Below are 22,715 nucleotides of genomic sequence, written 5' to 3'. Positions count from 1 at the left end.
CTCAGTCATTGTTTTATTCTCACTCTTTTCTTTCCTTCATGAACTGAACTTTGAGACGAGACAGAGGGAAGGCAGAGGGCAGAGAAGGCACAAAAATGACAGAGTGAACTGAGTGTACAGAGAGTGGACTAAAATACAGAGAGTGGACTGAGAGTACAAGAAAGTGGACTGTGAGTAGGCCTACAGAGAGTGGAATGAAAGGACAGGCAGTGGACTGAGAGAAGAGAAAGTGGTCTGAGAGGAAAGAGAGTAGACTGAGAGGATAGATGGAGCACTGTGGGGGTAGCGAGGGAACTAAAAGAAAAGAGAGGGACCAGAGAGTGAACTGAGAGAAGAGAGAGTGGACAGAGAGGATAGAGTTGACTGAGAGAACAGAGAGTGTACTGAGAGCACAGAGTGTGGACTCAGAGGACAGAGTGAAGACAGAGAGTGGACTGAGAAGACAAAGAGTGGACTGATAGGATATAGAGTGAACAGAGAGTGATCTGAGAGAACAGGGAAGGGACAGAGAGTATAGTGAGGTGAGAGTGGACTGAGAGAACAGAGTGGGGTGAAAAACTAGAGTGGATTGAGTGTACAGTGAGTGAACTGAGAGGACAGAGAGTGGACTGAGAGGATAGAGAGAAGACTGAGAATGAACTGGGGAAACTGCGAGTCAGAATTCTTTCCTCTGAGTCCTCTCTGTGCTCACTCACTGTAATTTCAGTTTCGGTACTCTCTCTTTGATATTGGTCCACTCTGTTTCCTTTCCCTTTTCTACTACCTCAGTTCTCTCTCACTCTCCTCTCGGTCCAATCTGCGTCTTCTCAGTTCACTCTTTTTCTCCTCAGCCCACTCCATCCTCTCAGTTTTCTTTGTATCACTTTCCGTCCTTTCAATCCACACAATGTACTCTCAATTCACTCTCTGTAATCTCTGCCCCTTCTCTGTCCTCTCAGTCCACTCTCTGTTCTCTCAATATGCTCAACATTCTCTGTGTCCACTCTCTTTTCTCTCAGTTCACTCTCTGTTCTCTTAGCTCATTCCCATTCCTCTTCTTCATTCCCTATCCTCTCAGTCCACTCCCTATCCTCTCAGGCTACACACTGTTGTCTGAGTCCTCTCCCTGTCGTCTCCGTCCACACTGTCCCTTCATTCCATTCTCTGCCCCTCAGTCTACTCTCTGTACTCTCAATTCACTCTCTGTAATCTCTGTCCACTTTCTGTCCTCTCAGTCCACTTCCTTTCCTCTCAGTCTACTCTCTGTCCTCTCAGTCCACTCTCTGGTCTCTCAGTCTACTCACCATCCTCGCTCTCCACCTTCTTGTCACTCAGTTCAGTCTCTGTTCCCTCTGTTCTCTTAGCTTACTCCCTATCCCACAGTGCTCTATCTATCCTCCCAGGCTCCTCTCTGTCCTGTCAGTCCACTGTCATTCCTCTCAGTCAACTATCTTCTCTCAGTTCACTCTCTGTACTCTCAGATCATTCTCTGTCCTCTCAATCCACTCTCTGTACTCTAATTCCAGTCTCTGTTCTCTCAGTCCTTGCAAAAGTTTCTACAGCTATAGGACATTTGTCACAGCGTTATATCAACATACCAACAACACCTAAAGGAACGGCAAGGGTTAAGCACGGATTTTATACGATTTGGCGTTTTCCTAACTATATAAATGCAATTGACTGAACACATGTGGAAATACAATCACCAGGTGGAGGAGATGCAGAAATCTTCAGAAATCGAAAGGAATTTTTTTTCAATTAATGTGCAAACTGTGTCTGATTCTTCCTTGTTGATTCGAGACATTGTGGCTAGGTGGCCAGGCTCATCTCATGACCCACATATTTTTAATTCTTCAATAATTAAGAGGCGATTTAAAGATGGAGAATTTGGTGCAGCCATTCTAGTTGGAGATAGTGGATATGCTGTACAAAATTATCTCATTACACCACTGACAATTTACACACACGCCAGAGGAACAACTTTTTCAGGAGGCCATCATAAGGACTAGAAGTCCAGTAGAGAGAGTTATGGGGTATAGAAAAGAAGATTTCCTGTTAAAAAATGTTATGTTTTATTTAACGACGCTCGCAACTGCAGAGGTTATATCAGCGTCGCCGGATGTGCCGGAATTTTGTCCCGCAGGAGTTCTTTTACATGCCAGTAAATCTACTGACATGAGCCTGTCGCATTTAAGCACACTTAAATGCCATCGACCTGGCACGGGATCGAACCCGCAACCTTGGGCATAGAAGGCCAGCGCTATACCAACTCGCCAACCAGGTCGACAAGATTTCCTGTTTTAGCTACTGGAATCAGACTAAAATTCGACAGAATTCAAAGTGTAATTGCGGCAACAGCTATTTTACACAATATAGGTTGCAATGAGAATGAAAATATACCTCCTGTTACTGATGACCAGTTGGATGCCATTAACGCTGTGCATAACTTCCCTCAAGCAACTAACAACCTCCCAAATGTAGCAGAAAATAATGTCAGGCGAAACCACCTTATCCATCAGTACTTCCATGATTTGTTGGTGAACCAGTGAAGGAAGAGATTAAATTAACATAAAATAAGTTTCATTCACTCAGTACATGTAACATTGTTTATTATTCATGTTAAACTTGCATATTTTCAAAAGTATATTATAACTTTACTTCACTGGAAATTAAGCATTACCAACACCTTATCCATCAGTACGTTCATGACTAAAATTTGTTTGTGAATCAGTGAAACAAAGGGATGAAATTAACATAAAGTAAGTTTCAGTCACTGTAGTACATGTAACATTGTTTATTATTCATGTTAAACTTGGATATTTTCAAAAGTATATATTATAACTTTACTTCACTGAAAATTAAGCAGTACCAGTAATTTACACCATACCTAATTATTAATCCTAAAATTGTTATTTTTTTAAACCTGACTTATTATCTTGTGTGGTGTAGCTTTAGATGCAACACAACCTCTCTAATATAGAATCTAATGATGACCTGACTTAACTGTAACTGTGTTGTATAAAATATTACTACTGATACACAAACATTTTAACACATTATAGTGTAGTCACAATTTATGTAAAAATTTCACTTTATTTTAATTACGCAGTGATGTTACAAGTTGATATATATCTGCATTTGTATCAAAATTATATCAATGTCGGATTTCAATGACAGAACGTAACTAATTACTTGAAGTATGCAGTGTGTTTATTTTCTAACATATAAGAAATTAGCTCGAGGGAATATACTGTATATTTCATATTGTGTTCATGTCTATTAAAATAATTAGAAATGAAACTAACAATTGATTTATGAACACTTTGATGTCATGTTATAATTAGGCCTAGGCCTACTGTTTTTTTTCTTATGTATTATTACTATATTATAAATAAGCCATATATAAATTATGTTATAGGTGTTAACATGCAATAAATTTCGTTTTTCAATTGGAATTAAGTTAAACTACCTACTGATTAACTTGTTATTCAATTACTTAAGAAGCCACATATATTTAAATATCTTCTGTTTTAAGTAGCATGATAACCTGATGTGATATGTTGATTATGGTATTATTAATACAGTGAATGATATAAACCGAATGGCTTTATGAAAATATCAAAATGACATCATAACATATGAGGACCACTAAAAACTACTACAAAACTAAAGTTATCAATACTGTCTTTAAATATATAAGTTACCGGTACCTAAAGTGATTTAATACATTAGATTAAATTTTTTAATTTAAATAAAAAAGAACATATAGACTTGAACAAAATAAACACCATAACTACATCAAAATCTTGTGATTTCAGTTAGCTGTTTGTTTCAAGGTCCAATTCCCTATTCCTAACATCAAGTTCAAGAATTCTTCTTTTCATCCCAAGATCAAACTCCTTATTTTTTATATAAAGTTTTGTGAGTTTCATCTTCACTGTATGTTCTTCTTTCATAATATATGTTACCGGCACTTTAAATTCATGCTCCATCCTTTGGAATTGAATTTGATCCTCTATTGCTTGTTTTTGTAACTGCAGAACTTGTTTTTCTTGCCATAATGCCATAAGTTTCTTTCCTGCCAATAAACTGTCTTGTGATGGCCTTTTCTTCTTTACTAGGAGTGGAGTGGAAGTAGGTTTCCTTAGGTCCCTAATACTGAATTGACTGCTACATGGAATGGCTTCTACTTCATTAATTTGTATATTATCCAGAGATACTATTATAGTGGTATATCTTCAGTTACCTGATCAGTGGGATTTGAATTGTCACCTGCGACAAATGCTTGGGATTCAGAAGCTACAGACTTGTATAGATTCACAGATGAAAAGGGAATTACATTGGAATTTTGAATTGATTGGATTTGAGGAGGAAATTGTGCTTTTCCATTGTTTGCAGATGGGTGCTTCCACAGATGCGAGTAGTAATAACTGGCCAGTACAATCTGAGTCACATACAGATGGTAGCCCCTCAAGTTGTATTGTGTCAATTAATCTCTTTTATTTTAATATAAGTTATTATTAAGTTCGGTTGATTTGGGTCTCCACCTGCACCTATGTGTATTTTTTATCTTCGGAAAATCTCCTTTTACAGGTGTTTTTGAGGTTTTCATACTTCCCCTTTAATATCTTCCAATCTCTTACCGTACTACAGTTCCACTAATTTCATTGAAACTTTTTGCTAGCTCTTGCCAAGCTTTTTCTGTCCTTTAAAGATGTACTATCGGTTTGCTTACATTCTAATATATCTTTATTTGGACTAACTAAAGAGAGCAGTAAATCAATTTCTACTGGACTAAAATTCTTACTTTTTTTTCCTGAATTCTCCATTTCTGAACACAGGACCTTACAGTGTACGTTAATCAGCTTATGATAATCTGATCAAAATTCATAATGGACGATGAACCAATCACACAGTGCAACCAACCGTTTACTGAAATAAAAATAATACAAGAGGATGACACCTATTATGAATATTTAGGCCCTGGGTTTAGGGCACTGGAAAACTGGACAGAGCAAATGTTGGCACCCTAACCTCTTTCTTTAGCTTCATCCATTCTATTACCAAACAAAATGTGAAACAATAATTGTACCAATTCACCAAACAAAAAGCTGTTTTTATTACATTATTTATAAACATTCATTTTTATTGAGCATGTATTTAACAATTATTTCAACATCCTACCTTAAAATACTTTCTCTTGCTCTGGGTATTTGCCCATTCTAGCCAATTATAAACTAGGGCCTGTGAATATTACATAAATAGATTAGATCACATACTACAATGTTAAAAATAAAAGCAATTTCCCTTAGAATTATCATGATCCTGGGTACATCAGGTAGGCCTAATTTAGTGGGTTATCGAACACATTAAAAAGCTGGAAGTTGTCTTCTTGAAATTAATTAAGATTGATTTTCGGAGGGAAAGGAATAAACTAACGGAAATTATTTTTATATTAAAATGGATCCACATATGCCATCAGATAATGCACATTAACACAAGACACAAGTTATTGTACGATCTTGCCATCATAGAAAGGTGGAATCGAGAATGCTTTCCAATAAATTCAAGAAAACTACTGATTAAATGATAGATAACACTTCACATGGATATAAATTATTTATTTATTTGTGAAACTAGTAGATGCATTCCTTCTTTATTTGCGTTGATTTGATTATAGGATTAATTCTCTGTAAACAGCTGACATGTTGACGCGCCATCAGTAATCAAGTTAAGCCTGGTTCAGACGGTGCGTGTTTCTGTGATGGATTCCAAGGTGGCTAGCAGGCCGGGTGCCGCACAGTGGTTCATTTTCCCAATTTCTTGGCCAAAACCTCTAGAGATGTTTGAATTAATTTGAACGTAACAAAGTCGAAACATATCGTAAAAGTAACATAATTAAGAATTAAATATCGACTAAATTCACATAAATAGCTATAGTAACTGCTTTTTGGCGTGGATGATCATTTCATTGCTTCTTAGAATATTCAAAGTTATAGTCTATTTTATCTATATATGCATATATGTATATATTATATGTATAATATGTGTATAGTACAGTAATTCTTTCACTCACTAGCATCAAAGTGTGCGGAGATAAGGGAGTCATCTTCATCAGGGGCCTGAGTGGACACATCTAAATGTGTAGATGCATCTGGAGCTGACAGAAGTTATATTACACCTGCCCACATACGCTTCAGTTTCTTTCTTGGGACTTTCAATATTATTTATGAAGTATGGTCCAACAATGCCTGCAGATCAGTTTCAGCAGACTTTTCTGTTTTTTGAATGGCATTGGTATCGGGATAGCACGTCTTTTGTGTTCTGTATTGCTGGAAAATGTAAGCGTTGGATTTTTAGCCTCGGACCTAATCTGGTTAGACTGGAATTTTGTTAATATTACTTCAACTAGAATGGACAATGCTTTTACTCCAGATAAAGGTATACAACGCTCTGAACTTAATTTAAAAGCTTTGCTGAATTTTGACGTACTGGTTGGTGTTGAAAATTGTACATCTTGTATTGGAACAGCAGTATAAATCTCTCCTGCTTCACGAAGACTCATTTGTGTGGCATATGCGAGTTCAGAAGGACCTACGTTTCGTCTCAATCCCTGTGCTTTTCGTCTTTTATACCGTTCACCACTTTACTAAATTCTAGTAATGGACGCTCGACTCTCTGTTGTGTTTCAGTAACGCATATTGGAAAACTCGTAGATTTTCAAGCCATTTCTTATTCTGTGGTAGGAATCTTTCAACTGTCCTACTTGACAGTTGCCATCTGGTTTTAAAATTATATATTAAATGTTTTAATACATTCTTTAGTTCATCGGATGATGTTGCAGGGGAATCGGTTATGATTCTAATGCGTTCTCTTAAATAATCATAATTTTCTTCAAAATTAAATGATGAACGTACTGTAGTATAGTAAACAATTCACGCCTAGTGAGGTTTATGTGATGACTTTCATACCCTGAAAGGAATTACAGAAATAATTAAAATTTTAATAAATTGATGAAGGATTAATATACGACACAACAATTTTTGTGGCAACGTATTTCATAGGTAAGCAAAATGAAATAATGCACAAGAAAGCTAAAGGTTTTACTTATTCTTCGACATTGGAACCAAGTCTCTCGATATATTTCTTTCATCGTGACACTTTTCAGTACACCTCGTTCATAAAACTCCGTTTTTTGGGCGCATAACCACCTGCGCACGGCTGATTTCACTTCTTCATCCGAACCGAAGCATTGTCCTCCTAGGAATTTCTTCATTGTTCCGAAGAGGTGAAAGATGGTGCAAGGTCTGGACTGTAGGATGGGTGATTGCCGCCTTAATGATGCCTCTGACATTGGGTGGTGTTTCAGCGGTCACCGGTCGGGCGGAACGCTCTTCGTCGGCGGACTTCTTCGAAGAATCTGCACCACCTGGAGATGTTGCTATGGTCCAGACAATCAAGCGCCACACACCTCCAATATTTCCCTGTGGATTTCACTCCAATGTTTTGTTTTTCGCAATAAAAATGACTGCACCTCGCTGCCCTTCACAAGTGAACGATCGTAGAAAACGCGTCATTTTTACTCAATAGTTACAGCTCATTTCGCCAGGGTGACATCCGATCGAATCATTGCTGTATGTAGTGCAAGATTTAAACTAACTATCTGCCAAATTTGAACGTCCTAATCAGAATAGTATTCCGTTAGATAATTGTTGTGAGTTACCTTCCGATCTTCCCTTGTATTACAACGCAAAGACGCTGTGCGCACTTCAAAACTAAATTCGAGCTAGTGGGCCCAGTGGCAGTTGGGGGCAGACTTTCTTTATTGGTACATGAAAAGCATCCACATAGGTATGATTTGTAATGAGAAACTTGACAGGACCTCGCAGGACCGATAACTTTTAACCTCCGTGAATCCGCCGCTTTCACATTTTCAACAACAATCAACGTGATTATATTATTTAATATCTAAACGCCGTTAGTTAACTAAATAATTAATTAAAACTATGGTAAAATATTCTACACACTTCCAGGAATCGAATCCATGCTTCAGTATTTAGTTTCACACTTATATAACTTTTTTATAACACTTCAAAAACGACCTTCCTTTCATCACGCAAACTCAGCAACTGCACTGTCCAAGAGCGACGCATTTTCAGCCACGTATTTACAAGCACAGGACTGGAGATGGGAGATAAGATATACGATGTCTACATGCCCTGTCCTTCCTCTTCAACTTAAGACAACAACCAACCCTCCCCTATATGTTTCAGTTTTGGAGTTTTGGCCAGGAATTCGGGAAAATGAACCACTGTGTGCCGTGGTGGCTACGGTGCTGTGTTCCGTGGTGGCTGCGGTGATGGTTTTCGTTCACACGGAGCGAGCTGCCTTGCATGCTGGATCCAAAGAGTTTGAAGTATTACAGACTCTTTGGCTGGATCCCAGTTTGGAAGTTGGAGACAAAGAGTTTGTAATACAAACTCTTTGGTTGGAGATGCTGGCACGGAACGATTTGCAAACATCAAATTTAATATGGAAGCTGTATGTGAAGCTGTACGAAGAAGACGTTTAGCTGCCTTTGCTGTTTTGCTAGCTTTGAACGCTGAGGAGACGGATCAAATTAAAAAGAGTAGAATGTGGAGCCGAAAATGGTTACTGCGTAGAAATACGGGCCAAGATGTCTTAACAATGTTGTTTGTATAGCATGTAAACATGTTTCGTCTCTGTACGCCTCAATTAAAGTTCTGACTTGATTTTTGATCCAACCGTAGGAATTCATAATCAAAATTTTCGACTTGCTCTCTTAAGGAGAGAGGATGGTATTTTTCAAAACCTTTTTCCTATTTCGTGTAAATTATTAATTTTTTGTATGTAGAGAGCTCATAGCTGTGGCAACTCAACCAAATAAAAATATTTTGAAAAAAAAAAAAATTATTTGGGGGCCCAAATTTGAAAAAAAAAATATACCCAATGCAGGATTGTACTAAAACCGATATATCTAAACCGTTTTTAAAGATAGATTCAAACAGTTTTTGCAATGTATTTGCAAAAGTATGTTCTACAAACTGTCTGTAACAGAATTTTGATATTAGTCCCTACGTTGGTAAAATAAACAATTAAAATTGAATAACAATTTTCTGATTTCCTTTCTTGCAAACAAACGCACGTATTTTTTAAATGAAATCAGTTAACAAAATTCTGTTACAGAGAAAAGTTTCCTAATAGTCTAAAGAATGTGTGTTCTAAATATCATGCATGTATCTTAGTAGTTCAGAAATTATATTCATTTAGTCTGGCAATGTAGCAAAAAAAATGAAGTTACTGGAAACCAATAAAAGCGGGCGTGTGATTTAAAAATCCATAGCGCAGGAAGTTTAAAAATGACGTCTCAACATCCGATAAGAGCACAAATACCCAAAAAATGTTATGCAATGTACTCCACACATATCAAAGGGTATTTTAAAGAAAAAAACAATTTTTTGAAAATTTAATTTACCGGAAACAACAATAAAAGTGGGCGAGTGATTTAAAAATCCATAATGCAGGAAGTTTAATAATGGCGATCCACACATATCACAGAGTATTTTAAAGAATTTTTTTTGAAAATTTAGTAATTTTTCACAAAAAATACCATCCTCTCTCCTTAAAATAGTAGCTTCTGCAACCTTCCCGAGGTTGATCCACACTGTTGTTTTCGCGCTCCCAAGGTCCCAGAACGGTCTAGATAACACTCATGATAAATAAGAAACTAACCATAAGTGGAAAACAACTAAAATTCTACATTAACAATAGTAAATGTTGTAACAAAGCAATTAAACAAGAAGTTTATTTAAAACACTAAAGTTCTATATTTGATTATTCTATCCTTAGAAACTAAGAAATACATAAAAATAAAAAGATTTAGTTGAAGAACAACTATTTTCGTAACACTGAACCAGCACAGAAGCACGCAGGAAAAATAGCAAGGAACCTACCCTCGAAATCCAGCAAGCTAGCCATCCACGGAGCCACCAGAGCGCATTATTAACGGTGAGTGACCACGCAGGCGGCCCATCCGCGCAGCCACCTTGGAATCCATCACAGAAACACGCACCGTCTGAACCGGGCTTTATTGTTCAATGTAGCCAACACATGAGAAGCCATGAGCATCTAGTCCAACATTAGTTTAAACGGGTGGGCTGCCAGATATTTATGGAGAAAATGGAAGCATGTTTAAACTGAATAGTAAAGTTGAACGGGTTTAATTTAGCCCAAGTTTAACTAACTTAGGAGAAAACTGCCCTAAACGATGCAATATAACTGCCGCCATTTGTTATGTTGAGTCTCAGCTATTGTGAAATGTACCTGCTAAAACGGTTTAAGTACATGTTACTACTAGAGCTCTAGCTTTATCTATGGTGTGGTAGCTCCTTTACTTGTCTGTGTCTTGCGCATGCGCAGTGTCCCGTCATTGGACTTGAAAAATTTCTTGTGGGACACTAATGGCCGTGTGCACCATTCTCGATCATCTAGCCCGTTTATCAGCAATCACGGAAACATGGTCAATTCTTGACAATGATCAAGTTACAGATGCGGTGCACCGACATTTTCCCTCGATCAACTCATTACCGTCAGCTGACGGTACGCTCGCTTGAGAAGAATCATCTGAGCGCTAGGTAACCGCGTATAAAACAGCGAACGAACGCACTCTGTCAATTATCGCTTCGTTTTTGTTTGTCGCCTTGTCGGACTGTTTCAAACATCGTCATAGGTTTCAAAACAAGTTTCATGGAAGAAAAAAAGAAAAGAGCACCGAACTTCTCACAGTTCGAAGTGGGAATTCTTTTAGAACTCGTCGGCAATTCGGCATCTATATTAGAAAATAAAAGTACTGACGGAAGTTCTCTAAGAGAAAAGCAGGCTACCTGGTTGGATTTAACCTCACAATTCAACGCTGTTCCAGGTGAGTTATACGTGTTTACATAATTTATACAGTGGTTATTTCATACTTTTGATAATAATTGGGAAAATTTTAGTATACGGATACCTCACTGACAATTATCTTGAAATAGGCTACTAAAAAGAGCAGATTTGTATGTATTTGTCGAATTCTCATCATCTTGCTTACGAAGGGACATTGCAGAGCCAATAATTTATTTGGGAAAATTTCAGTATACGGATACCTCACTAAAAAAAAAAAAAAAAAAAAAAAAAAAAAAAAAAAAAAAAGGCAATTCATCTGTGTATGTCGAATACGCATCATCATGCATACGAAAAGGAAGTTTTTAGTGCCAATTTATTTTGTGTGCATGAGATTGGAATTTTGGAGTAAGAGGGAAAGGAAAGTATCCTTGTTCTGAAATTTATCCATTTATTTTGTGTTCACAAGGTTGGAATTTTGGAGTAAGAGGGAAAGGAAGGTATCCGTGTAATTTCTCTTAATTCAAGCGTCAATAGCCTTATTGTCCAAAACGTCATGTAGGTCCTAATAGTTTGAAACTGCAAATCTATAGCTAATAAGTGATAATCTCGCATTCCACAAAATGGTCATTTAGTTTTACTATATTATTACCAGCATATAATAACTACTTTATTATTAAATTGGACAGTTAGGCCTAAATAATATTTTGTCCTCAAGTAAAGTCCCCAGAAACATATATAAAATATTAGTCTATTTTTACAAAAAAAATACATATATTTTTATTATTCATCTGCAAACTTGCAGAGACATATCACTTTTTAGCCATCGATATATTATTAGACCTCCCTGTGAAAACTGTTGGGTAGTGTAAGGAGTGATTAAATGAAATTGAAGATTAGACAGAAGTGAATAAAATAAATTTATTGCAATTTATATCAGTGTTCAATATCATAATCAAGTAGTATTATAATTTTAAAAAATTCCAGCGGTCTACATTAATACAAATGAACATGACAGTTATCTGATAAATTAAATAATTTACATCAATTGAACATAATATGTAATAGGTAAATAGCCTATTTACAGTGAGGTCAGTATTAAACTATTTTGAACTACTTTTTACTTCACAAAAACACACAAAAAAACATATTTTTTTAACAATTTTCTCTTTTTTTTTATTAATACAGAGTTGCCGAGTTAAAATTCTGAAAAAGCTGAAATTCATGTTAAAAACAACAAAAATAAGCTGACACCATTAATTATTATTTTCATAAGATAAAATAAGTAAATACATTACCATGCATACAATAACAAACTATTCAGCATTTGAAATGTAAAACACACAACAAATACAGCCAGATTGCTATGAATTATTTTTATTATACTCTTCAGTGTGGTACATCTGACTTTATTAAAATATTTTTTGTCAAACACTTGTTCAGGGCACTTTCCAACATAGTTTAATTTGCAACATGCAATGGAAGAGAGAGTTCTGAGTTTCATTTTGTCGTTTCTATAAAAATGTGTATTGAAAACTTAAATAAACCGATTAATACAAAATAGACATTGGCACAGCAATTGTGACAAAAGCTGACAACAGATATGAACTGACAAGCTGACAAACTTTAGAAAATGCTGGTCAGTTTTAAAACCTGACACTTGGCAAAACTGTTAATAAAATACACCAAACCTAAGTTAAGCTGAGCAAACCTAAACTAAAGTGACAAGCCAGGCTTTGCTGTACAGTGAGAGTATATTTCCAAAAAAAATTTCACATTCTTTTTGTAAAACAGCAATTAAATCGAGGTTTTGCAGAAAAAAAAAAAGTTACGAAATCCAGTACTGACCTCGTTGTAAATAATGAATATGTAATATAATGTGGAGTTATTGGAAGCTGTGATAAGTAAAATAAAATTACACAATTTCCTTTCTTTCTAAAATTAAATAAGCTTATGCAGGGTCCCCTACAAAGTTTGAAGTATATTGTACTTATGGTTGAAAATTATACATTAATAGAGACTGTGAATACATTTAACCCACATTTTCTATATAGCAGCATAATTATTAACATGGTTTTTACATATTTATGTTTCTTTATGTTTTAGGTGTAACAAAAAGGTCTACACAAAATCTAAAAGTATGCTATGAGAATTTAAAAAGACGTCTACGCAAAGACCTTGCAGATGAGAAAGTAGAGACATATAAGACTGGCGGAGGAAAAAAGAACATTAAAACCACAAACATTGACCCTATGTATCAGCTACTGTAATACAGGACATCACACAGAGAGTAAATGTACAGACACCAGTCGATATGGTATCGCCTAATATCTTCCAAGAAAAGGAAGTGGCACACTCCAAGACCCCAGCCAGCTCCAAGCAGTACCAATGGAATCGTCGTCGGATGCCTCAAAAACCAAAACCTTCATGTGATGCTGTAGCTGACACCTTTAAAAAAAGAATAAGTGTACTGGAAAATCAATTACGAATGATGGAGGAAGAACATCTAAAAGAAATTAGGATAAAAAACTTAAAAATTTCAGTGTTATGACAGAAACTAAAATACTGGAAAAAAAAAAAATTCTGTTAATTGAAATGCCTACCACTGTCTCTTCCCGTTTTCAACTGGGTCATTCCGTGTCATTTCAACCAATATTCTTTCAAAATGTCACCCACCATCTCAGATCATCTTCGTATTAGGTGAACATGTTTGCTTACCTGAGATGTGAACATAACCAAAATATTTGTTTTACCTGTAGCACCATTTCTTTGTTATAGCTTCATGAAAATATAAAAATTGCATATATGTCACAAACACGGTTTATAAGGTACTCCAGAAACAAAAATTGCTGCAAAAATGGAATAATTGTACTTGATTCTTGTATGTAATTGTTTGTTTGTTATTGAAGATTTTGAAATTACTATTGATATGAAATTATAATTGTTTGCTTTCTTTTACACACACGCACACACACATTATAACACTTTCCATGGATTTGGGCCAAATGGTTAATCCGTTTCAGTATCAGTTATCAGTAGTTGTTTCAATGGTCGTTCCTAATGTCTTGTTCCCCAAGGTTGGAAATTTTTCATTATTCTTGGGAGACAATGTCGTGGCATCCATTGGATGTGTTCAAACCAGTTATTTTTGTATTTAATCCAGCACTGATGTAACTTTCAGTTACTGGTAATTTAAAATTTGTTTATTAGCCTTGTGATCTAACAAAATAGCTATACTGCGCAGTTTTTCTCATGAACTTCATTTCAGCCGCTCTAATTCTTGATTTATCAGATGTTTCTAGAGTCCATATGTCACTGCCATACATTAACATTGGAAGTGCCAAATTGTTACAAATTTTACTCTAGTAGGTACTCCTTGAAAATTTTGTAGGTTAAAAAATATTATTTGAGTCCTGTTATTTTTAGGAACTTTGAGATGTAATTTTTTTCATTCTCATGAGACAGTAAACATCCTAAATAGTTAAATGACTTTGTTTGCTCAGTGATTTTATTATTAGTAACTATTTCACTTCTTACTGGTTCTTGGCCTATGAATGTCATCATTTTTGTTTTTTATGGTAGAAATTGCCATTTCATAAGCTTGTATAACTTTATTCAGTTTATGCGCTGCTATTTGTAAAATATATATATATATGTGTGTGTGTGTGTGTGTGCGCGCGTATTTTAACTGTATATACTTACAGCCTTAGACACAAAAAATGACAGATCTCCTGTAGTGTGAATTTGTCTAAGTCCATTTTGGACAGCACTTGGTTTACACGACTAGGGAAAGGATATTTATTTTGCACTTAATTTATTATTTGAATATATCTTCCTTATAACACATATATCTTCATAACACCTATAAACAGACAAATAAAAGCAACTAACAAAACAAAGAAGAAAAAGAGCGGAGTCATGCATAAGAAATTTCTTCATGTGTTAACCTAAGCTCTCATTGAATCAATTGAAGTCTTCCGAAGGGGACTTTGTATGGCGGCCCATCATTTTTTGTGTCTAAGGTTGTACATGATACATCATAATAAAGTCTAAATGTGGAGCAACATAGCTTTTAGAACCACTACATATCTGATACAAACAAAAATAGACATTTATAATTGTACCCCGGGTCCAAGTTTAGTAATATAATTTTCACACAAATGTTTGACATTTTATTTCCTTAATATTCCTGTCATTTGGAATTAATGGGTTCATTTGTTATGTTCTTCCTGTTGCTGTGTGCATACTGCCTTCACACAGTGTAATGCTCAAAAGCAACCTCACAGGTATCACTTTGAGACCTATAATATGATAATGCTGGGCCATGTGGACGCATACATTTAACAGTTATATCCCTTTCATCAGTATTTACTGCTTCTGCAAATCTTTTGCACCAGTATGAATCATATACACAAGCCACGTTGGAGTTTGCACTCCAACTGTAATTATTGCACTTCCATTGTGAGCTGATGCTGTAATGTTCATCAGCACTAACCTTTTCGCACCAATTTCATTTATTGACAAGGACACAAATTGATGTAGACTGTGAGTACCAGAAATTATAAAAGCTTGCTGAAATCGTTTATTCAGTTGGACACGAGTTCATGATGTCTTTTATGGTACAAAGAAAAATTTCAATTTCTTTAAGTGTTTCCCTACAGAAGTTGTAGATCAGACGTACTCATGGTGGGCACATCGCCCAGTGCAGAAGATGGGCGGGTGCTGGAAACTTCTGTACATGCAAACAGACAGTGTCGCGCACTCAGACCTATTGTAACCTAGCAGTAAGGTTGCTTGCGGTTTGTATCATGGATAGACCTATTGATACAATATTTATTTAACCTGGTAGAGAGAGATAAGGCCGTAGCCTTCTCTTTCCCTCTACCAGGGGATTACAACTACAATATCAAAAATATAATTTAATATTAAATTTACAATTACAATAAAATCAAAGTACTAAACATTACTTGTATGATAAAGACTGGACAATTTATTATAGAAGTTAAGACCAAAGAAAGAATTAGTTACTGATGTACAAATTAAACATAGCATAATTAAATAGGGATGAAATTACTGAAGATCGAAGTATTTTATGCTACAGTAAGGAAGCTATTTACAAAGAGAACAGAAAAGTACCAGCACTACATTTAAAGTGACTCTTTTTGTTCAAACTGACAAACTTGCCAAACACTTACTATGTGGGCACTCTGTTATAGGGACAGAATATAACATTGAGCCACATTACAACATCAGGCATGCTCAAACATATGATACTATGCAAATCATGCAAATCTGGCTTTCAGGTAGTAGCTCCCTGTAAAGCAGGTTTGAATAATCTCAAGGAAAAATTGTTCTGGGGCCGGGTATCGATCCCGGGACCCTTCGCTTAGCACGCGAATGCTCTACTGTTCGAGATGAGCGTATGCAAGTAATATAAAATTTAAAAAGACTGTCATCAGTGAAGTAAGTTATAGGGAAGTAAAGCATTATTCCAGACATTTCCCTGGTTACTGAAAAAAAAAAACGGAAAAAAATATAAACAAGAAAATGCTTAAAGCAAAATCATAATGATAACATTTAGTTGTGCACATAATGTAAATATATTATAAATACAACACTCTAATTTGAAAAAAAGATATTGAAATAAAGTGATAAAATATTGTCAGTTCCACTAGGACAGTTGTTTTTAATCTTTTTTTGGAAAAAGAGGCCCCTTTGAAAATATGGTGAAAGCTATGGACCCCCTTTCTAGAAAAATATAAAAAAAGGACTAACATTTTCAGATACGCTTCTCCTTTTTTACTGCTGCTTTTTAGTTCTGTACTGGTCAATAGGAGCTGGATATTTTTGTGTATTTTACATACACACGGAATTGTGTTCCTGGTGATCCTGCTGACACAGTGTTTTGGTCTTAATAAATTGGCAAAATGTTGAAAAACAAACTATTGTGGAAGAGGGTTTTGCTTTAAAAGTAGAGTATAGTTCTTGCAGATTGCAAAGTATAAGGCATTTCTGTTCATGTACATTTTTTTAAATGCTTTGTCTCTGATGCCTGACAATATTCTGGTAAATTCAGATTATTATAAAAGCCAGTTACCATTTTCACGGTTTCATCTGCTAGCTTCTTTCCTCTTTTTATGTTTCAAAGATAAAGTCTCCCTTTCTCTTTCACAAGTTTTCTTCATTGCTTCACTCTCTTTCTTTTTTGACCAAATTTAAGAAACTAGTGTTAGTAACTAAATTTTTCCCTGCTAGTTACAGTTTGAATTTTTTGCATTATTAGGTCTAAAAGTATATCAAAATCTTCTGTCTTTTGCTTTATTTCAGTTCTAAGTGTTTCCTCTTCAGGTAGTGAAGCCGAATCAGGGTAAAGGATTCTCCCCCCCCCCCCCCCCCCGTATAAAATTTACCTAGTTTTGCTTTGAGAGAAGTTGATGCAAGTTCTATTTTATATTTGGCTACAGATGCCGTTCTGTGTTGTGGGATGCCATGGATGTTGAGACACCCAAACTAACAAGGCTTTCATTTATACCCTCTTTAAAGAAAATTTCCATAACAGTTTGACTACAAGATCATCCAAAGGACTGGACTGTTTGCTTCCTCAGAAACTTCTATTATTTTTTTTATCATTTTTCCTGCATATATATATATATATATATATATATATATATATTGAATAAGCAGTCGCGGACAGCCGATGAGGGGTGGTCCTCAGCTTGGGGGTTGGGCGAAGAGCTAACAACCCATCACCATAAAAAAACAGCTTGATACGAATCCTTCAAAGTGGGATATGATGATAGAGAATGGATTAATTTTGCTCAGGATAGGGACCAATGGCGGGCTTATGTGAGGGCGGCAATGAAGCTCCGGGTTCCTTAAAAGCCAGTAAGTAAGTAAGTATCATTTTTCCTGCAATTTGGACACATCTTTATGCCAAGTGCAGCATTATGTCCTTTCCTCTGTAATTTCCTGGCATTAACAAGGTAGGCTATATCTCTTTCAAACCAGATATGTTTTTTTGTGTGTTTTAAACAAATTACACTTGCTCACTATGAGTGAAAACCTCCAGAGATAATTATTTGTTCTTATGGTAATCACAGCATGTTGCCTTTGTTACAAGACTTGATATTGCTATATCTTCTCTCCATAACAGAAATTCTCCTCTTCTTTTGTTTGCTTATTTGTCATTAACAGACCCTTGACAGGTATCAGTATTTGAACAAAAGGCAGCATATGCATTGACTTTATGACAAGGTTTTACAGATAACACTCCATTACAATCACACAGAAATCAACGCAGCCTTATTTTATATGAAAGACTGAAAAGAATACCTAACGTAGACTACTGGAGAACCTTCTCAGATACTCGTACAAGCTTAGAGATCCAACAAGGTTTCATACAGAAAGTTAAATATCTAAAAAAAACCCCCAATATAGCCTACCATTAGACAAATATAGTATGGAAAGGTTACAACTTCCATCTTATCCTGTCAATAGATTAAAAATCCAAATTACAATATAACACTATCAACACAAGATTCCAGAAACTGAATGGGTACACATCTACACCGATGGTTCTAAAATCAGCAATAACTTTAATAATACGACTGGTGCTGGAATATATAATAAATTATTTTGCTTTTATATATTTCTAGGTCAAAATTCAACTCACTTTGATGAGAACTTGAGGCAGTCAATTCTACATAAAAACAACTTTTCTATCACAGTAACCTCTTTAATAAAGCTGTTATATTTAGCGATTCTAAATCAGTTATACAAGCCATTAATGCAAACACCTATGCAACAAAAAGAATTACTGAAATTCACCAAAGTATCAAACACTAAGTTATCTCTTCACAATAAATAGTTTTGCAATGGATTCCTTCACACTGTGGAATTCTTGTTAATGAGATAGCAGATTTCTTAACAAAAATTAAAAAAAGGCACAATGATCCAACAAATTAAAAATTCATGTTTATCATTTCAATTTTCCAAAGTAATAATTAAGAAAATCATCCAACAAGAAATACACAAAAAATTAGTAGGCCTACATGAGAGTATAAATAAGCAATGGAATATTTTATTAAACAATAACAATTTAATTCCAGAATGCCCATGAATGAAAGCTGTCGTCGCACTTTTTCAATTATATATGTGATATGATTGTTTGGCTGCTTATCTATATAAAATAAATATTTTTCATACTCCTAATTATTTATTTTGTAAAGAAGAAAATACTATAATGGATATGACACACCTCAAGAATTGTACAAATTTAACAGTACACATCTGTCATAATACTGGGAAGCAAGAATGCAAATGGAAGAACTCCAATACACAGAGCATTAGCAACCAAACAACATTGACTTTTGAGACTGTTATAGTATTAAAGATTATACCTGTACAATAAAAAAAGTAATAAGCCAACAGCAAGTTTACACTATCTAAAATACTCGTAGGCCTATATCAATATTCCATATATAGCTTAAGTGAACTACCCAAACTTTTCAGAAATATAATGCAAAGCAGAGTTTGAAAATTATAATTTTACATATGCTTTATATGGCTTAATTTCTAGATTTTATCAAAGTATTTTTTTTTTCTCGAGAACCTCTCATTTCTAAAAAAACAATTTTCTTCCCTAGTAAAGACTGGTGCACACTTAAAAAAAATCTACAATTCTGAATATACAGCAAATTGTTCTTTATAATATTATACATATCTAAATTTTTGAAGTAATTTGACACTTAGGTAACTAAATTACCAGTATACTGATAGCAAGAAGCCATATTGCGAAATTCTCCAATGTATATTGAATAAAATAAAGGAAGAATCGAGGCTCTGGCGTTCATTCTTTACTTTTTATATCTACATTTGTTCCACTCTGCACTCATCAATATCAGTTACTGAGTGAGAACACATGAACTTCAACGGGCTGTAACTCACTCATGCAACAACGGAATAATCTAAATTCTGCCAGATTTCTGTACTGGTACACATAAAACTCATGACCAAATATCATAACAATCGCTATCAGTGGGTAACATGTTTTAGTTGCACTGACACAGAATGACTCTAGCGCTTTGTCTAAAAAATAAGTGTTTCAGAAATTGCTAAATATAAAGTTAAAATTAATGTTCATAATTAAAAGCAAAAATTAAATTTCAATGTTATTACATTGATGCTACTGACTGACTTACCTTATTGAAAATGTTGGTTAATTATAGCTTGACGAAATGCTCTCCCAGGCACAGCATCATTGCGCTGCATCAACTCTCCTTGGGGAACAGGTTCATCATCATCAATGTCAGGGCCTCTTAAACCTCGTAACTCCTCTAGTAGTCGCACCATCTGTGGATCTTCAGGCGGTTCTTCATTGCTGGTGCTTCTGGCAATGTTATGCAGTACTGCAGTAGCAGTTATTACAGTCATGGCTTTCTGCAGACCACATCTCAAACCCACTGACAGTATTGGAAACCTTCTTTTCCATATACCATACTGCCTTTCTACAGTGTTCCTTGTTTTGATGTGTGCTCTATTATATCGCTGTTCGGCTGGAGTTAGTGGATTTAATAGTGGAGTTAATAAATATGGTTTGCAGGCATAACCTCCATCTCCTAATAAATACCCATGCGGTATTTCACCATTTTCAAATTGTGCTCTACGAGCACAGTTACGAAATATGGTGCTATCATGCACAGATCCTGCCCATCTTGCCACAATATCCCTTATCAATAGATTGTGATCACTGATTGTCTGACAATTCAAAGAGAAATAACCTTTCCTATTACGGAAGTGTTCTGCGTTGTCTCCCCCAGGAGATTGAATTCTAATATGTGTACAATCTATTGTTCCTATCACACCCGGAAATCCATCTATTTGATGAAATCCATCCATTACATTTTGTAAATCGGCCCTTGCTGGAAAAACAATGAAGCGTGGAAAGAACGATGCAATGATTTCCGACACTTCACTGGTGATACGCTGCACTGTTGTTCGATGTATATTAGCAGTGTCCCCGATAACAATATTAAAAGCACCTGTGGCATACGATCGTAAAGTTGCCAAAACTCTGTTCATAGGAGAAACGGGATTATTTCTGTTGGTAGGGAACTCTAACCTATCGTTCATTTGGTCCACTAACCACCACACTGTTTCTTTACTCAGTCGAAATCTCTCTTCAAATTTTCTGTCTCCCAGATCTTCGAAAGGATCTCCTCTTTCTACAATAACACCAATTCTATTATTTCCGCAGTGATTTGCGTGTTCAAGATACATCATTTCATCTTCGATTCCATCAAGTACGTCAAATCGTGCCGCCATTTTGGTTTTCTCGACTTGACCATGTTCAATTCAAGATAATCAGTCCCACACCCGTGATCAAATTTGATCATCATCAACTCGCTTGTTTAACTTTGATCGAGATTGATACTCCGCAAATTGGCGTTGAAGACGGTCAAGTGCCGACTTAACTTTGGTCAAATTTTGATCGAGAATGGTGCACACGGGCATAAGTGCAGTTTCTCCGCTGTTTCTATTTCTGTGCGACATTTCCGTAGGTGGGCCAGCCGAATTCACGCGACAGAACCCGAACATAGTTCGGAAGTCAGTAGCAGACAATTTTTAATCAGCTGTTTCTAGAGATGGGTCGGAGTCGTTCATTGATGCGAGCTAGCTCTTTGACTCCCGCTCCTTTTGAGGAGTCGTTCATTGAGAGTCGTTCAAAAGAGCGGAGCGGTATAGTGCCCTCCCTCTTTCTCAACCAGCTCGCTCCTAGTGATCACTCACCCCATGCTTCACCACCGCACCCGCTCAGACTCTTCTACGATGACTGCAGAGCGGGTGTTAACTGTAGTACACATGCTTCTCAATAGATGTCATTGCAATACACATTCGAATGGTCTGTTGAACTATAAAACGTCTTTGGTGAATGCGGAGAAAAGCTTCATGTACAGAGCCTATTTACATTATTTACGCTATTTTACGAACCAGTAACAATCGTGAAGTATCAGTATGTAGTATAAACAGATCAATTAAAAACAGTTCTGAAAGTGTTGGTAAAGTAGTATAAATAGCAATTATGAAAGTGTACAATGCTACATAAAAACAGCTAATGTGCAAACATGATCTATTTAGTAATAAGAACAGGAACATGACAGTATGCAACGTTTAAACGTGTTTGTATTGAAGTGTAATTTAAACATCGCACGTCTCTTTGTCATTGCGCATGACCACACTGACAGACGTGCTGCGCATCGTTGTGATCAGGGATTGTATACAGCTGCAATGGAGCTGTGGAGCGCTGTGCTGTTGTGGAGGGAGCGGAGCGTTGGGAGTGTGCCATAAGCAAGAGAGCGAGGTGAAGTTGCCTTGCTCTCCCAAGAGTAGGGAGCGAAATGTAATGAACGACTCGCTCTTTTGTAAGGAGCGAGCGGAGAGCCGCTCCAGAGCGGGAGTCGTTCATTCGAAACGACTCGCTCATGAGCGGCCCATCACTAGCTGTTTCTCTGTTTCCGCGCGCTTTGTAGCATCATGTCAGAGTGGAACAAAAACCAAGTAATGAAATTAATCGAGCTTTACGAACAATGTCCATGCTTATATGACATCAGAAGTAAGGACTATCACAATAGGATTCGGAGGGAAAATGCACTGAAGTTTATTTGTAAAAATTTGGGGTCTGTTCGTCCGAATACTATTCCCTCCGACATCAAAACAAAAATAAATAACATCAGGAGTCAATATGCAAGAAAAAAATTAAACTTACAATTCATTTTAATACAATCAATATCTATTGGACAATTTTGTTCCAGTTTTAAATATTTACTGAGAACATGGAA

At 35.9% G+C, this 22,715-nt stretch overlaps 1 protein-coding gene and 1 long non-coding RNA gene across 2 annotated transcripts; one reads left to right on the top strand and one right to left on the bottom strand.

The window, feature by feature from the left end:
- Positions 1-10,257: 10,257 nt before the first annotated feature.
- LOC138713567 (uncharacterized) lies at positions 10,258-13,086 on the top strand. The gene is made up of 2 exons (XR_011335918.1): positions 10,258-10,921; positions 12,985-13,086. It is a non-coding gene; the product is annotated as an uncharacterized lncRNA (long non-coding RNA).
- Positions 11,786-21,393, bottom strand: LOC138713566 (putative nuclease HARBI1). The gene is made up of 2 exons (XM_069845739.1): positions 20,079-21,393; positions 11,786-13,326 (listed from the first exon to the last, which is right to left on the bottom strand). The coding sequence occupies exon 1, from the start codon at positions 21,199-21,201 to the stop codon at positions 20,080-20,082; it is 1,122 nt and encodes a 373-aa protein (XP_069701840.1). The 5' UTR covers positions 21,202-21,393; the 3' UTR covers positions 11,786-13,326; position 20,079.
- Positions 21,394-22,715: the final 1,322 nt, after the last annotated feature.

This window comes from Periplaneta americana, chromosome 14 (genome assembly GCF_040183065.1).
Source record: "Periplaneta americana isolate PAMFEO1 chromosome 14, P.americana_PAMFEO1_priV1, whole genome shotgun sequence".
NCBI classification, from domain to species: domain Eukaryota; kingdom Metazoa; phylum Arthropoda; class Insecta; order Blattodea; family Blattidae; genus Periplaneta; species Periplaneta americana.
This window is presented reverse-complemented; position numbering and strand designations above follow the sequence as displayed.